We start from the raw sequence: 16,184 nt of genomic DNA, 5'->3' as shown, positions 1-16,184 counted from the left end.
CGACTTTAAACATAAGCAGCTTCTGACCTATATCCACACTGTAAACACCTTAGAACTTGAGCTGCAGGCTTTGCTGTATCCAGGGACTCTGGAGGGGCCCTGGAAAGAGGACTTGCACGGGAGATCATTACATGACCCCTCGCCCCTCACCTCAGCCTTTCAGGAAAGGGCCACAGAGATCTTGGAGAGCCTAAGTTGGATGAAGACTTTTCATGACTAGAAAAGAGGAATGCAAGCAATGCAAAGGCGTCTTCCAGGGGTTCTGAACTGATGCCTGAAAGGTCACCCCTTGCTCCACTAAACTGACCAGCGGCATACTGAAGCACTGCTTGGATTTGCCTCCTTGGAAGCAAAACAGTGAAACAGAAGCAAGCCACAGTTCGGCTCCAGGTCTGTATTTTTCCGTGGAATTCATTTCCTCCCTTAGATGTTAACGTTGCTAAGTGCTGCAGATTAATGAGATACCAAGGATGCCCCCACATGCCTCCTGTTCAGGTTAAATACTGGTTATGGAGGAAAGGGAGCAGGGCATAGCCCGATCTCAGCAGATCTTGGAAGCTACACAGGGTCACTACTTGGTTGGCAGACCACCAAGGAAGGCTCTTTTTCTCATTTGCCTTGAAGGCCCCTTACTGGAGTCATCAGAAGTTAGTTGCAACTTGACAGCACATAAATATTTAAATGCTGGTTTCATAGCCTTTCGTAGACTAATTAAATGGGAGCACAAGTGCCAGTACAAGCCAACTTATTTGCCCCGAATGCTTTTCTCTAGACTGCCTAAGGATTCCTGCTCTGTTAGGTCACTGAAACCCAGCCTGTCTTGTTTTGTCTCTTTTACACATACTGAGTCCCCAGATTAGAGCAATTTTCTTGAGAAGATGTGTGATGTTTGCATTAGTGGTTCAAAGGGAAAACCATTGCACATCCAGAGTATTTCAGATATGTATACACAGGCTTATACCGAAGAAAGACAAAGAAGAACTATGCACTTAAAAAATCCAAGCAACAGTTCATGATAAAAGTTATATCTGCTTAATCAAATCAATAGCTTTAAGCATGCTCAACTCTAACAGACTGGGGCCATTATATGGTTCAGATTTTTTCGACTCCCCCCGCAGTAGAGGGTTTTTTAAGAAGAGAGAAAACTCTAAGAGGGAAGGGGAGGGAGGCATGTAAAGCAGTGGGAGAGAGTGGGAGGGGCGAAGGTAGGCAGGCTGGTGGTGAGTGGAGGGAATATGTCTGGGGCAAAGTCGTGCCCTCTGGCAAATCTCCCTGCCTGCTCTGGTGGACAAGAAAATAAAACTCGCTTTTAAACTGGTGTTGCTTGGCATGTGGAAACTGGAAATTGAAAGTGGGAATTGGGAAAATACATCTCTACAAGAAATCTTATCCTGAACTGACTTCTGCCCCCGCAGTACGGCAGATGCCTTGTGCATAATGGGTCATAGATGGCACGATTATATAATGCAACACACTTGTCGTTTTAAAGAAAAATAGTTTTTAAAAAAGTTTTACAGTTTGCATTTTAACCCACTATGCAAAATTATAAGAGCAAATCCTTACCTTTTTCTTGTCTTACCTGCTTTTTCATGCCTTATAATCTGTTTCCTACTCTCAGAGTTTAGATTGTAAGCTCCTTGGGGTAGGATTCTGCCTTTGTTTTAGTTTTTCTATGAGACATGATGGCAGGGATGGCACTTTCTATGTAAGAGCGTAGAATAATGATGCCACTTTGCATATTAATATTTCCAATGAAGACTGAGAGTATGTCAGTTTCATAGAATGAAGGAAGCAGGAAGACACTGGTAGATATGTAACACACAAAGCACTCTGCTCCAGCAGCTGTTACAGTATTTGATTATCTGATAAGAGTATGCAAAGACCAGCCCATGTACAGAATACACACACCAATAATCAACTTTAGAGAAAGTCCTACACAGGAAACAAGAAAGGAAGCTATAAAGGAAAGGACAAATTGTCTTGTTAAATTAAAGTTTGTACTTGGTTACAGATTCCTGCATTCTGTGTACCTGCATTTAAATAGCTACTTAACTCTAGAAGACATCTGCAAACTCCCAAGCAAAGAACATAGTGTTATAAGAATACTCATTTAAACTGACTGTAGTGTATTCCCATGTGACACAGATATTGTTCCATATTGTGAGGGAAAGCATGACTTGTGAGGCTCTTTTATGTATTATTCTTATTATTTCTGTTTGGATTACTGAGTCTCCAAGGTCTGATTCCTTGGGGCATGTGTGTGAAGGGGTGGTACATGCACGCCCACGTTTGTTTCGTATTTGACAATGTGTGCATGTGTTATATTGTGGAAAAGGTGAGGCCCGTGTATATTTCACAATGACAAATGCCTCAAAAGGATGATCTGTCAGGCGATCTTGAAGTATGTTAAGACAGGAGGAACACTGGAGAGGTTTTTAATCTTTTCCTTGGCTGACTTTTGGGGCTAATCTTTACATTTATTTCCAATGTTACATTATATTCACTGTATATTACCATTTGCCCAGAGGATCTGGATTTCAAGGAAGCCCTAAGTACAAAGTATAAGCAGAATGTTTCTAAGCTTCTCTCTAGAGCCACGAGGGCGAGCAACACTAATAGAACTTAGGAGTTCTCAGGATACTAAGAACAGTTCCATTGCCATGGCTGCCCCATCAAGATAATACTAAATTGTGGCTGTATTATTGTGGTTTTAGAATGGTTTTTTAGAATGGGGTTTTAATGAGTTTTTACTGTCATGATTTTAATGCTACATGTTTTATTGTAACCCGCTCTGAGACTGTGGTAAAGGGTAGGTAATAAATGCAAATAGAAATAGTCATGAAGTCAGCCATTTATGTGGGGAATCTTGTTGTGAATCCCTGGTGGCTCTAAAGTATTTAGTGCCTCTAACAAGATCCCAGAGAAAGCAAAACATGTGCTGGACTTCATGAATACCTGTCAAAAGGACATGACACTCTTTATCTGCTTCCACAACTAACCTCATCATTCCTTGACTGCGATCTGCTGCCAAATCACCTAAGAATCAAGCACAAGAGGACCAGTGTGACACCACATTTTTGGCATGATGCAGTCTTCACTGTTGCAGTGATCTCATCACCAGCCCCCTCTGCAGATATGACACATCCGAGTGTCACAAAAGCAGGGCCTCCTAGTGCTGGCTCATGAGTGCTGATGCAACCCTATGACTAGGCAGTGAGCAGAGACAGAATTTCTCTCCAGCTCATGACCTGGCCAGGATCTGCCCCTTGTACCAAGGAAGGCACACCATAGAGTCTATAGCAGGACCAGCGTCTGCTGGCATTGCTTCTGTTACGACAGACATGTAGGATCAGGATGAATGGCTAATATTTTTTTTAAAAAAAACTTTACTAGCTGTTGGGCTGTATCACAAAGGTTGTAAGTGACTGCCACTCCGGTTGTGCTGGAGAACAAGCCCTTGGTTGGCCATTGCTAACATTCCTGACCAGCTTAAGGGTTTGAGACACCCTCGCTACCCTCCTCTCCATCTCCTGTTTGCAACCCCCCCCCTTTTTTTTTTACTGTTCTTGGCCATGCCACATAACATGCAGATCAGTAATCTGTCTGGCATGTGCCTTAACTGGACTTGTTTCCTTTAGAAATGTTCCTTGGTATTTTGGGCTACTGGAAGTGTGCATGTCTAGGCTTTTTAGAAAAAAAATTAACCATTATTTGTTTTGAACTACAGCAGCATACTGAGTCTCCAGTATACTGTATCATATCCTTATGGTATTAAAAACTGAACACAATTAAAAATACTTAATAAACACACTTGATACTGAATCTGTTCTGTGGTCCATCAATACCAGTATTGGTAGCAGCCTCCCACGGCCTCATGCAGAGACCTTTCACATCACTGCCAATTAACCTTTTAACTGGAGATGTTGGGGTTTTAAACCTGAGATCTTACCCATGACAAACAGTTGCCACAGCCTGTTCCCAGTCACAGCAAATCACATCACCCTCTCCATCTTCTCTGATTTGCACTGGCTCATCTTTTAGATTTTCCCCCCTGTGTGCTTTTTCAAACAAGGTGGTTAAGAGGCAGGATCTTTTCTGTTGTGGCCTCCAAGTTTCTGCAATTTCTTTCATACGGAGGCTTGTTTGCATCAAATCTGCAACCCATTACAGGGGAAAAATTTTTTTTAAAATTTCCTGTGCTTTTGCATAATTGTCCTCTGTACCCTGTGAAGGTTTTGTTTCTGCTTATTTAAGCGTGATTTTCAACAGAGTGCTGCTGTTTCTATAATCCTCAGTTTTCAGAGTTTTTGTATTTCGTTCTGCTTAATTGGCTACATTTAAATGCCCTGCACTCCAATTTTATGCTGCTGATTTGTTTCTGGCTTGTATTTTTTTTTTAATCTAGAGACTGTAAACTGGCTCAAGAATATTTTACTGAGGCAGTGAGACATCCATGGCTGTGGGCTTTCCAGAACTATAAGAGCAACCTCCTGTTTCAGAGGCTTCTTGCTACTAGCTCATTTTGGATTAGAAAAGAATGGAAATTACCATAACAGACTACTTGTAAATCTTACTGAAGCAATTGCTTGGCCACTGTCAGTAAACAAAATGTAATGCATGAATGGCAAATAATCCCAGTGTACTTTTCTTGAATGCTTCAGATGGCTTCTGAGGGGCTGGAGAGCTCTGAAGAGGGGCTGTGATTCAGTGGTTGTGCATGTGCTTTGCATGGAGAAAGCCTCAGGTTTCGTCCATGGTTAACTCCAGGTAAAGGTAGATGGAGTTGAGCAAGATGTTGCTCTGCCAGAGAACTTGGAGAGCTAATGCTTGACTGAGCACACAGTGCAAAGCTAGATGGATGGATTGGTCCGACCCAGTATGAAGCAGTTCCATATATTCATATGAAAGACTGTGAGCAAAAGGTACAATATTGCTTCACTCTACTAACGCCCCTTCCTAATGGCTTTGCTCTTCTCTCACAGCAGCCAAACTTATTTTAAAGATTGTTGACATTCTTCCTGTTCGGCAGTTAGCATGTTGACAAGCCTTCCAACACAGTTGTTATTCTGCCACAAGTTCACGTTGGGAGGGAAGATGTATACATTCATGCCCAGAAAGCAGGCTGCAAAGAGGACAAAGACTGCTCATTTTTATCTGAGTCTCTTATGTTCTACAGTACTCCACCTTTTCTCTCTGCAGCATACAAAGCGTGCTCACTGTTTGCTTCTTCTCTTAGCCGACACAATGGGCAGGGCTGATGTAGAGAAGGATCACCTGCCTGAAAAAATGAAGCCCCCAGATGGTGGCTGGGGCTGGATTGTGCTGCTGGGTTGCTTCACCATTACTGGCTTTTCCTATGCCTTTCCAAAGGCAGTGAGCGTCTATTTCAAGGAGCTGATGCATGACTTCCACGTGGGCTACAGTGACACAGCCTGGATCTCATCTATCATGCTGGCTATGCTGTATGGAACAGGTAAGGAGGCCACCAGTCCTACAGGATCCCTCCTGTATGCATACCTAACCATGCAGGATGAGAGACCCTGTAGCCAGAGCACACTCTCTGGTGTGAATGAATGGGACATCCACTCTTCCTTCCTGGTCTCCCTGGGGCTTTCCGCACTGACAGAGTTGTACTGGTTTCTATCTAGATTCACCTCAGTGTATCCGCACTGCAACTGAGCTCAACGTTGTTTTGTCTCAAGTCCCCCCCCCCCAAACTGCGACATCCTTGTTGCAGTTATGAACTGCACCTTTCTGCTGGAACAAGGTCGATACCACTTCGAATCTTCGAAGTCTTGAGGGCCTTATCGAAATCTATTAACACTCTCATCCGTTCAACCAATCCAGTGGGAGCCACTTTTGTGCGCATGTGTGCAGAAGCGAGGAGGAGTTGTAAGGCGGGCATGTAACTGTACACTGTTAACTGTAAAAACTGTAAAAAAAAAGAATGCTCCCGTTTCCTGCCGTAGCACAAGCTCCAATCACGATCGAGGAGCAAAACAGGCACCAAGATGATCCCGCCCACTTAGCTCGGTTCCAGGGGGTCAACTCAGTTGCTGTGGGGACAGCCTGGAATCGCCCCCCACTGAAGGGAACCGGGTCGACCTTAGCTCCCATCTGTAGTGCGGAAAGCCCCCTAGGCCTGACTACTGACAGAACTCTTTCTAATCTGGAGGAACCGAGTTTGATTCCCCGCTTTGCCACCTGAGCTGTGAAGGCTTATCTGGGGAATTCAGATTAGCCTGTACACTCCCACACACGCCAGCTGGGTGACCTTGGGCTAGTCACAGCTTCTCGGAGCTCTCTCAGCCCCACCCACCTCACAGGGTGTTTGTTGTGAGGGGGGAAGGGCAAGGAGATTGTGAGCCCCTTTGAGTCTCCTGCAGGAAAGGGGGGATATAAATCCAAACTCTTCTTCTTCTTCTTCCTGGCAAGGACTCCTTTTAACTTCAGCTAACCTTTTCCCCTACATCCTTCTTCCTCCCCTAGGTCCTGAGTGAGAAAGTAATCTATTACAATCTTCTGTCACACAAAAAAAATGTGAATGTTGCTAAGCATTCTGTGACAGTACAGACTGTAATTGCACTGACTGGGATAAAGAGTGGAAGGCCAGCCCTTTGGCTTCTCAACATTCAATCCTCTCAGGGGTCAGATTCTTCCCTATTATTGCTTGATGATGCTCTATGAAGTTGCCAAGGCAGACCCTGGTTTGCCTAAAATGGGTAGAACTGTTGCGTTCTCCTCTATTAAGTAAGCAGTGTACGCATCTGAAAGGGTGTTTTTTTTAATACGTGGCACTTGGCCCTAAACAGATAAATGCATGAACAAAAGGCACCTGAGTATGGTAATGAACATGGCTGAGAGATAATCTGTTCATACAACCATGCATCCAGACTAAGAAAGAACTCCAGAAGTACATTTCTTCCTCTTTTGTGCGCTGCGTTAATTAAGAGGCTTCCTGCTTTCATTCCTCCAGTCCAGTAAAATGGACTATAAGAACCTCAGCAAAACTTTTCCATCCAGAAGCCCTCTTTTGTGACTACCAGTCCACAAAATGGGGAACAGCATGCTGTGTTCTTAATTTTCAAGCCACCCCCAGCTGTATTCTATATGTTAGCAACAATCTGGGGCTTCCCTAGACATAATCTTGTCCTTCGTTTCATTCAGTGTCTTGGAAGAGTTCCTTGCTCTTTTCATTGTTTAATTGTAACTCCTGAAGTTTCTAGATCACAGGAACCAAGAGTTTTCAATCAGCTAGCCTTTCAAAAGAATATTCCTTACACAAATGAACCACAGATATGACAAAACAGCCTAGCTTGCCAGAGCCCTATCCAAGTGAATACACAAAAAGCGATTTGCTCTTTAAGATAAAAACTGAATACTCCGGTCTGCACTGAAGCTGCTGCTAACTCTAGAAAACAAGAAGTTGCATCAAATCTCTCCCATAGTATCATTCATCTCTAGTTACCATGGCGAATTTTTCCCTCCCTTTGATCATAGCACATTCCGGCACATTAAATTTCCTGTACATTAAATAAAACCAGTTTATTTCCTGTACATTAAATAAAAGCAGTACAGGGATGGTCAAGACATCGTTGCTGTTCACAGTAATTCACTGAATCTTGGTACATTTGCTGTACAATCTCAGGCAGTCAATTTGTTCCACCTGCCTACTTCTGATATTTGACGGCTGTTCCCCGTCTCCAATGTCTTGCACTCTCCTCAGGGCCTGTATGTACCATTATGGTGAACCAGTTTGGATGCCGGCCTGTGATGCTTGTTGGAGGACTTCTGGCTTCCTTGGGCATGATTCTAGCCTCCTTCACTACAAACATTATTGAGCTGTATTTGACGGCTGGCATGCTGACAGGTGAGTGGTAAACAGGAGAAGGATAGTATCATAGAATGTGCAGCCAGAAGAAAGCAGCAGAAGAGAGACTGCAGGAGTGAGGGAGGGGGAAAGAGGGAACAGTGAACTGGCCATTTTCACACACATGCCTTTGAGCCTCTCTCATGCTACTTGCTCACAAGTGTGAATACTGTAGCCAAGAAAGTGGATAAGAGGCATTTTGAAATCAAATAACATCCAAATTACATTAACATTGCAGACATGAGAAATGGTGGGGAAAGCCTTCAAGATTGAAACACCCATATCATCTATGGATTTTAGGACTGACCAGAGCCCAGATCTGTTCCCACGTATTTAAGAGGTACTACCTCAGGGACAGCTACATTCAAATAATTGTCTAAATAAACATGAAGTGCTAGGAGGAAGAGGGCATGGAGGTGTGAGATTCAAGCAGAAGCACATTCCTTTGTAGGGTCTTCAGGAAAGCTGCGCATATGAGACACTTAAATATTTTTAAATGATCTCTCTCCAATTCCACAGGATTAGGTATGGCTCTGAACTTTCAGCCTTCCTTGATCATGCTAGGCTCCTACTTTGACAAGCGCAGACCTCTGGCCAATGGACTTGCAGCGGCTGGGAGCCCGGTTTTCCTTTCCGCCCTCTCTCCGCTAGGACAAGTCTTGCTGGATAAGTTTGGCTGGCGAGGGGGGTTCCTCATTATGGGGGGCTTGCTGCTCAACTGCTGTACCTGTGGAGCAGTCATGAGACCTCTGGAGATTAGCATGAAGAAGAGAGAGAAAGTCCAGGACAAATATGAAGTAAAAGAAATGCTCCCAATGGGAGGAAGGACAGAAGAGGTTATCAGCACCATGGACAGCACGAAGAAGTCCAAAAAAGCCAAGAAGAAAAAGCACAAGAAAAGGAAGAAGTTGTTAGATTTCTCCATCTTCAAAAACAAGGGCTTCGTCATTTATGCCATTGCCAAGTTCATCATGGTTCTGGGCCTCTTTGTGCCCCCTATATTGCTCGTCAACTATGCCAAAGACATAGGAGTGCCAGACAAGGAAGCTGCTTTTTTGCTGTCCATCATTGGGTTCATAGATATTTTTGCCCGCCCATCTTGCGGCATGTTTGCTGGACTTAAGTGGGTGCGCCCTCACGTCACTTACTTGTTCAGCTTTGCGATGCTGTTCAATGGCCTGACCGATATACTCAGTGCCAAGGCCAACACCTACACATCGCTCATCATCTTCTGTGTCTTCTTTGGCCTATCCTATGGCATGGTGGGAGCGCTGCAATTTGAAGTACTCATGGCCATCATTGGGTCCCAGAAGTTCTCCAGTGCCATTGGGCTTGTGCTGCTCATCGAGGCCTTTGCAGTACTCATTGGACCTCCCTCTGCAGGTACATCTTGGATACTTTCTCCCTTAAATCCTCCCTCTCTTAGCATGCACTTAAACTAGGGGCAGGGATTATCAGGCTTCAGCCCAATGGCCAGTTTCCATGTCCTAAAACACACAAGGTAATGATGGAGAATGGCTTTGACAATGTGCAAGATGCCCATCTCTCTACTGAGTAACTCAAAGGAACTATGATTAGGGAGCAGGGCCTTCGGATCAAAGGTGTGGCTTCTTGGAAAGCTTATTCTCTTCTGAGCTGTCAGAAAGCATTGACCTTTTCTGTAACATACATGAAGCTGCTTTGTATTTATTTATTTATTTATTTATTTATTTTTTCAATTTATATACCGCCCGATCCCCGAAGGGGATCAAGTCAGACCATTTGTTTATCACGGTCAGTATTCTCTACTCTAACTACCAGACTGTGGAGATACTCTACCAGTCTCAGGCAGAAATCTTTCCTATGACATACTGCCTGATCCTTTTAACTGGAGCTGCTAGGGGTTGAACCTGTGTCCTTCTGCATGCAAAACAGATGCTCTGCCACTGAGCCACAGTACTACTCCACTAGTTTCTCTAAATGTTTCACAGATTAGCTTCTCTCTCTCTCAGCTCTCATCCAGTCCCAATTAACATGATGGCCTCTATCGTGTCAGAATACTTATTTAATTACAAGAAAGTACATTTCAAGCTTAGAACTAGATATAACATTTGGCATACTAACCATGGATATTTAATTCCTCAAGAGGCATAAGGAGTTTACTAACAAAAGGATACATTCCTACTTGCCTGCTCAATTTCCATGTGGTACCTTGGTTGGACTAAAAAGTGATGATTAATTACACCAGGAGCCAATGCAACGTCCATCTTATCTTTCTTTAAATCCATGTTTATCCACACTGTCTTGCCTCCCTGTCTCTCCCATGGATCTTAAAATGCTATGGGAAACCATGTGGTCCACTTCATACACTGCATGATAGTGAAACATGTTTGCCACTGCATGTACACATAGTGGGGAGTTGTAGGGAACACTTGTATTTCTGATGTTCAAATGTGATATTTGAAATACGCATGCAGATGAAATCCCGATAGCAATTATAGGAATCTTGTTTAATGGTGACTGTTATTTACCTCCTTTTACTAGGACAGTCTGATTGCAGTACTGATATATTACAAAAAACCAAAATCCCACAACAGTGATTTAACTCTGTTGAACAGTCACGTCAACAAATAGCTCATAGGGTTGTACAATGAATTTTTCATGAAATATCATAAAGAAGCTGCAAAGCTTTTCTAAAGAGAATTGCTGTTATACTCACAATATACAATAGGCTGTTTGAGCCTCGCAACTGCAGTTCTTAGGTACTGCTGAAAAAATTTGGCACCCAACTAGAATGGAGTTCAAATTCCGCCTGAACCTCCAATGAAAAAACTGGTACATTTCCCCAGTTTTAGCTTTAAGCATCACAAGTGATAATGTTCTAGATTCTCTCTCTTGGAAACATCAGGAAATAGAGCTAGACTAAGAACTTGAGGCTACACCATAGGATTGAGGGTTGTGAGCTAGACACTGGAGTCACAGATGAAGCTGTTCCCAAGCCAATTATTAAAACAATATGCTCCACCCATTTACTCCATGGATCTTCCCGCATATGACAAAAGTAGGCAAATTATTATTAGAAGTACATTGGCTCCAGTATACATTTTCAATTTCTACAGTCTGCAAACTCTGAGCATTCAAAGGAAAGCAAGTGTATTAGATTTTAACATCTGCCCTGTGAAATGTTGGTAGTTACTATATGTTATACTCTTCTTGATTCCTAGGACTCTTGGTGGATGCACTCAAGAAGTATGACGTTATCTTCTATATGGCTGGCTCAGAGGTTGTGTTGTCGGCTCTCTTTCTGGCCATTGTTTCATACTGCTGCTTGAACAGAGCAAAAAAGATGCCTTCACAACCGGAGCATCCTCCTCCAGGGGGAGGTGGCAGTGAAACAGAGGAAGCCGAATCAGACGTACCGGAAGCAGAGGATCATCCTGGGGACAATCATCACCTGTCTCACAGTGGTAACAACAATGCCGGGAGTGAGGCAGTGAATCACCTTACAGAAAACAGGAATGCAGACAGAGTCGGGTGTCCCGATAGGGAAGGCACAGTAATGATACCAGGTGGCTGCCATATTGACCAGATAATAGAAAGAGACAGTTTTTAGCTATGTGAAGTTCAGCTTCAAAGAAAACAATATTGCCAATGGGCAGGACCTGTTGAGGCCAAAAAAATAAATTCATAGGAAGAGCAGATATTGTTTGGATGGTGGGAAGAAACAGGGGCATCGCAGGACTTGCAGTTTTTACACGTATGAAGACAGGCTGTATTGCAAACAGGATTATCTAAAAATCAAAAAAGCTACAGGCATTGTCAAACTTTTACATTAGAGGCTATTCACAATCAGACTGCCACACTGTGTTAAGTCTGTCTTCGATCCCTTTCCTAAGCTACCTCTACAGGCCCACAGCCCAACAAAAGAGGCCCTCTCATCCTGATCTTGGGCGTGGCATTGCCTGCTGTGGCAAATATGCAGGAGAGGATTGTTTCCACACATAGAATATTAGGAGATACACCTTATAGGTTGATAATCAATAGGATTCATTCTGAAAAAGTGGCAAAGTACCAAAGTTCCAATTCAAAATTGTACAAAGGTAAGGAGAAGCCTGCTGTTGGATAAAGTTATGCTGGTGCAAGAAAGAAGATTTTAACCTCCTAGTTAAGTACCCCTTGGCTGCAGTTTTCAACACATGGGGGTAGGGAAGCTAGGCTGAGACAATTAAGCTACTCAAATCTATTGTCTGAGGCTTTCGCAGCCAGAATCAACTGGCTGTTGCCCATTTTCTAGGCTGTATGCCATGGTCTGGTAGTTTTTGCTGCCACCATTTCGCCCACATCTATGGCTGGCATCTTCAGAGGCATGCCATGGTAAAACATGTTGAGAAACACATTTTACAGTGACACGCCTCTTAAAATGCCGTCCATAGATGGGGGCAAAACGTTAGCAGCAAAAACTACCAGATCATGGCATACAGCCCAGAAAACCCACAACAGCCAGTCACTGAAATCTGTTAGACATCCCAAGTAAACTGTCCGTACAAACATTTCAAGTAAATCACATTATTAGTACATCCCCCTCAACAGCACTTGCCCTTTGCTAGTGTAAAGTACACTTGGATTCCCCCCCCACCACCACACACACACAAGCATCCCCCATGACAGGATAATCCCTCCCCAAACAATCCAGGACAGGGGGTTTGTCCCTATAAGAAATTTTTATGGCAGACAGAAGTTATTGCTGAGATAGCATATACCAGTGATGGCAAACCTTTTAGAGATTGAGTGCCCAAACTGCGACCCAAAACCCACTTATTTATGGCAAAGTGCCAACACTTGGCCAGGGGGGAGGGGGAGGGGGGCAAGGAAATTTAACTGGTTCTGGTGGGTTTTCCAGGTTATGTGGCCGTGGTCTGGTGGATCTTGTTCCTAACGTTTCGCCTGCATCTGTGGCTGGCATCTTCAGAGGTGTATCACAGAGGGAAGTCTGTTACACACTGTGTCCAGGACCACCCTGAAGCTCAGCCCCAGCCAGCAGAGCGCCTTGTGCACAGCCAGCCTGTGAAGCGTGACTCCCAATGCTTCTGCCAGCAGCAACCTCTGGTGGGGCAACGGAGGAAGGGGGAGATGACGGCATGCGTGCCCACAGGGAGGGCTCTGAGTGCCGTCTCTGGCACCCGTGCCATAGGTTCGCCACCACGGGCATATACTATACCTGCTGTGTGTTGTGCTCTTTTGAAGGGATAGAAGCCTCTTTGCTTTTGCAGTATGGTTCGCCTACTTCATAGGTGTCAAACTCGCACCCCTCCAGATGTGCTGGCAGGTGATGATGGGAACTGTAGTCCATAATATCTGGAGGGCCGCGAGTTTGACACCTGTGGCCTACTTCATCTGCTGAGGCCTGCCAGAGGCCAGGTGTAGCTCTAGAAGAAGAAGAAGAAGAATTTGGATTTATATTCCCCCCTTTCTCTCCTGCAGGAGACTCAAAGGGGCTGACAATCTCCTTGCCCTTCCCCCCTCACAACAAACACCCTGTGAGGTGGGTGGGGCTGAGAGAGCTCCAAGAAGCTGTGACTAGCCCAAGGTCACCCAGCTGGTGTGTGTTGGAGTGCACAGGCTAATCTGAATTCCCCAGATAAGCCTGCACAGCTCAGGTGGCAGAGCAGAGAATCAAACCCGGCTCATCCAGATTAGATACACGAGCTCTTAACCTCCTATGCCACTGCTGCTCTATTCACTTTTCACATCAAGCTCTCCTGCCCGTGACACACTCTATGACACTAGTCCGCTGTGCTGATCAAGATGTCCTGGTGGGAGTAGTCAGAGCTAACCAATCCCCACTGCTATTTAGAAAGCCTGATTTTTTTACATGGCATAAGACAGGGGCATCAGCAAGGATTTCAGGAAAAGTGGGTACATTTCTAGGGGTGTCTTTGTAGCATAAATCTATCGTGAAAGGTTTACCCAGCAGAGGATCATTTTAGGCCTGACCTGTCAATATATTTTTCCAGAGAGGCAGAACTACAAGGCATTGCTGAATAATGCTATCCCTTCAAATGCTCTTTGCGGTGTTAACATGAAGCACTTTTATATGCCAGCTCAGAACTCTAATTTTTCATTCTAGAAGAATGACCTTTTGAAGGTTTAAATATTGAACAACGCTGGACCAATAAAAACAATGGCCTTATTTAATCTCTGTGTTCTGAGCATATTAATCCCAAAGAACATCAACCTACACTACAGATTCAGTGATAGGTATATATCTTGCATCCTGAATAAAGAAAAAGCCCAGGCTGCCTGGCGCTACGGATCTTCTGGAATGTCAGTGATGCAAACAGTGGCAGAGTCTGCTGTAGGCGCTCTTTGAGCCCCTTGGGTTGACCTTAATGGCGCTGGGATGTGGGGTAGAACTTCCAGTGTACTGATTTTATTGTATTATTGCGATCAACTGTTGTAAGACATCCTGAGCCCATATGGGGAAGGGTGGCCTAAAAAGCCACATAAATCAATAAAAGTATAATTTGATAGTAGTTTCACATAGCACTGCACTCTGTTCAGATCTACCTGGCATTCTGTGTAGGATGCAGAGAGTAGGCCCTGAGATCGCAGCCTGAGCCATCTCTCTCTTCCCCCCCTCCTTTTCTTGTTTAACATTCAGCCAGATGAAGAGTTCCAGAGATCTCAAAAGCTTGCCCTCGGTTTTGTGTTACTTTGGTTGGCCTTAATAAAAGGTATTAACATGGCTTTTGGTCCTGGGAGTTTACTTATTTATTTATCCAATTTTTATGGACCTCAAGGTGGCTTACAAAATTAATAAAATACACAAATACATAAAATTGATTACATTAAAAAAACCAAAAAAATTTAAACCACAATTCAGCCCAAGGTAAAACCATCTTCAGCTGCATCCTTGAGATTGAAAGGGAGGTGACAAGGCGTACTTACCATGGGGCTGCCACTGAAAAAGCCCTCTTTCGTAAACCTACCAAATGAGCTTCTTCAATTAATGGGACAGCCAAGAGGGCATGTGATCTTAATTCCTGGGCAGGAACATAGCGGTCCTTCTGGTACCCCAGTCCCAAGCCATGTAGGCTTTCCAGGTCAAAACCAACACCCTGAATTGGGCTTGGTAGCCAGTGTAATTGCTATAGCATCAGGGCCATGTGCTTCTGACAGCTTGTCCTGATTAGCAGTCTAGACACAGCCTTCTGCACAAATGGCACCTTCTAAAGGTAGCTTCATTGTCATAAGCCAGTCTATACGTGCCCTTTTCAACAAAAAGAACTAAGTAGAATTGTAACTTCCTTCGCCACTTGCCGGACAGTCTTTGTTTCAGAATGCTCCGCTTGGGTCCTAGTGCCTACGTTTTCTACACTGCAGCATATTGTGGCATGAGCTTGTGCACCATTGACCCATGAGGCTGGCACTGTGCCTAAACATGCAGTTGTGATGTCTACCTGATATTTACACTGTCCTGCACCACTTGCTTGATCCAGTTGCTTTGGTAAAGTTTTCTTTCCCTAGTTTTATTGGTGGGGTTTCTATTCATTTCCCAGATTCATGGATTTTCTACAAATGTGAACATCTCATAATCAGATATCATAAACTGTACGAAACAAAACAAAACAAAACTGGCATACCAGGTGGAAGAAGACCTTGGCTCATATTTACTGATTTCTAGCGCAAAATGAAACGGTCAAAGGCAACTGGAATGAGAAGAAAGATAAGGAGGGGCAGTGGAGACTGAACATTCTGGTTCTCTGACAACCCTGAAAGTCGTTAATAAGGTCCTGACAGATACATAACTTTACCATAGAGATTAAAAAAAACCTTATTGATTTTAGTGGTATAAATGCTTCTTCAACCTTATGTGAAGGCACATGCAAATACGCTGGTTAATGGTATCTGATAATCTCAGGTCCTGATTTAATCAGCTCATTGCCCTGTGATAATCTCACCCAACAGATAAGCCCTCCGGAGGAGTGTTTCCAGTACTCACTGAGTCACTTCTGTGTCTTGAGAGGTAATGCATTCCCAGCAGCGTGCAACAGCATACATCCCACCTTCCTTACATAAACAAATCAGTGTTAGCATTGAAGAGCAAATAGCCACTGGAGACTGAAATGAAAGAATGTGCTTGAGCAACGAACAAATTAGGCTACAAGCCCTTCTGGCCTTTAAAGATGGATTTCTAGATGAAAACTACCTTTTTGGTCATGCCTAAACCACACTTAATCTGCTTTAATACCAGGTCTCACATAAACAACCTTCGCCTAAGCCCTTCCTTCCTGTTGCTTGCAACAACCTGACCTAAAATGCCTTACTGCTCCAC

The 16,184-nt window shown here is 44.0% G+C and overlaps 1 protein-coding gene across 1 annotated transcript; it reads left to right on the top strand.

Moving 5' to 3' along the window:
• On the top strand, positions 1 to 12,196 carry SLC16A8 (solute carrier family 16 member 8). Its single transcript, XM_048500786.1, has 5 exons — positions 1 to 390; positions 5,237 to 5,473; positions 7,727 to 7,870; positions 8,390 to 9,253; positions 11,074 to 12,196. Exons 2-5 carry the CDS (start codon positions 5,245 to 5,247, stop codon positions 11,460 to 11,462), a joined length of 1,626 nt encoding a protein of 541 aa, XP_048356743.1. The 5' UTR covers positions 1 to 390; positions 5,237 to 5,244; the 3' UTR covers positions 11,463 to 12,196.
• Positions 12,197 to 16,184: the final 3,988 nt, after the last annotated feature.

This window comes from Sphaerodactylus townsendi, linkage group LG06 (genome assembly GCF_021028975.2).
Source record: "Sphaerodactylus townsendi isolate TG3544 linkage group LG06, MPM_Stown_v2.3, whole genome shotgun sequence".
Classification (NCBI taxonomy): domain Eukaryota; kingdom Metazoa; phylum Chordata; class Lepidosauria; order Squamata; family Sphaerodactylidae; genus Sphaerodactylus; species Sphaerodactylus townsendi.
Note: the sequence above shows the minus strand (reverse complement) of the source record. Positions and strands in the feature narration are given on the sequence as shown.

Bases quoted from the DNA above. Each gene is read 5' to 3' on its own strand.
- SLC16A8 (XM_048500786.1), top strand. From the start codon at position 5,245: ATGGGCAGGGCTGATGTAGAGAAGGATCACCTGCCTGAAAAAATGAAG. The intron at 5,474-7,726 runs GTAAGGAGGCCA...CACTCTCCTCAG, and splicing joins GGCTATGCTGTATGGAACAG to GGCCTGTATGTACCATTATG. The intron at 9,254-11,073 runs GTACATCTTGGA...CTTGATTCCTAG, and splicing joins CATTGGACCTCCCTCTGCAG to GACTCTTGGTGGATGCACTC.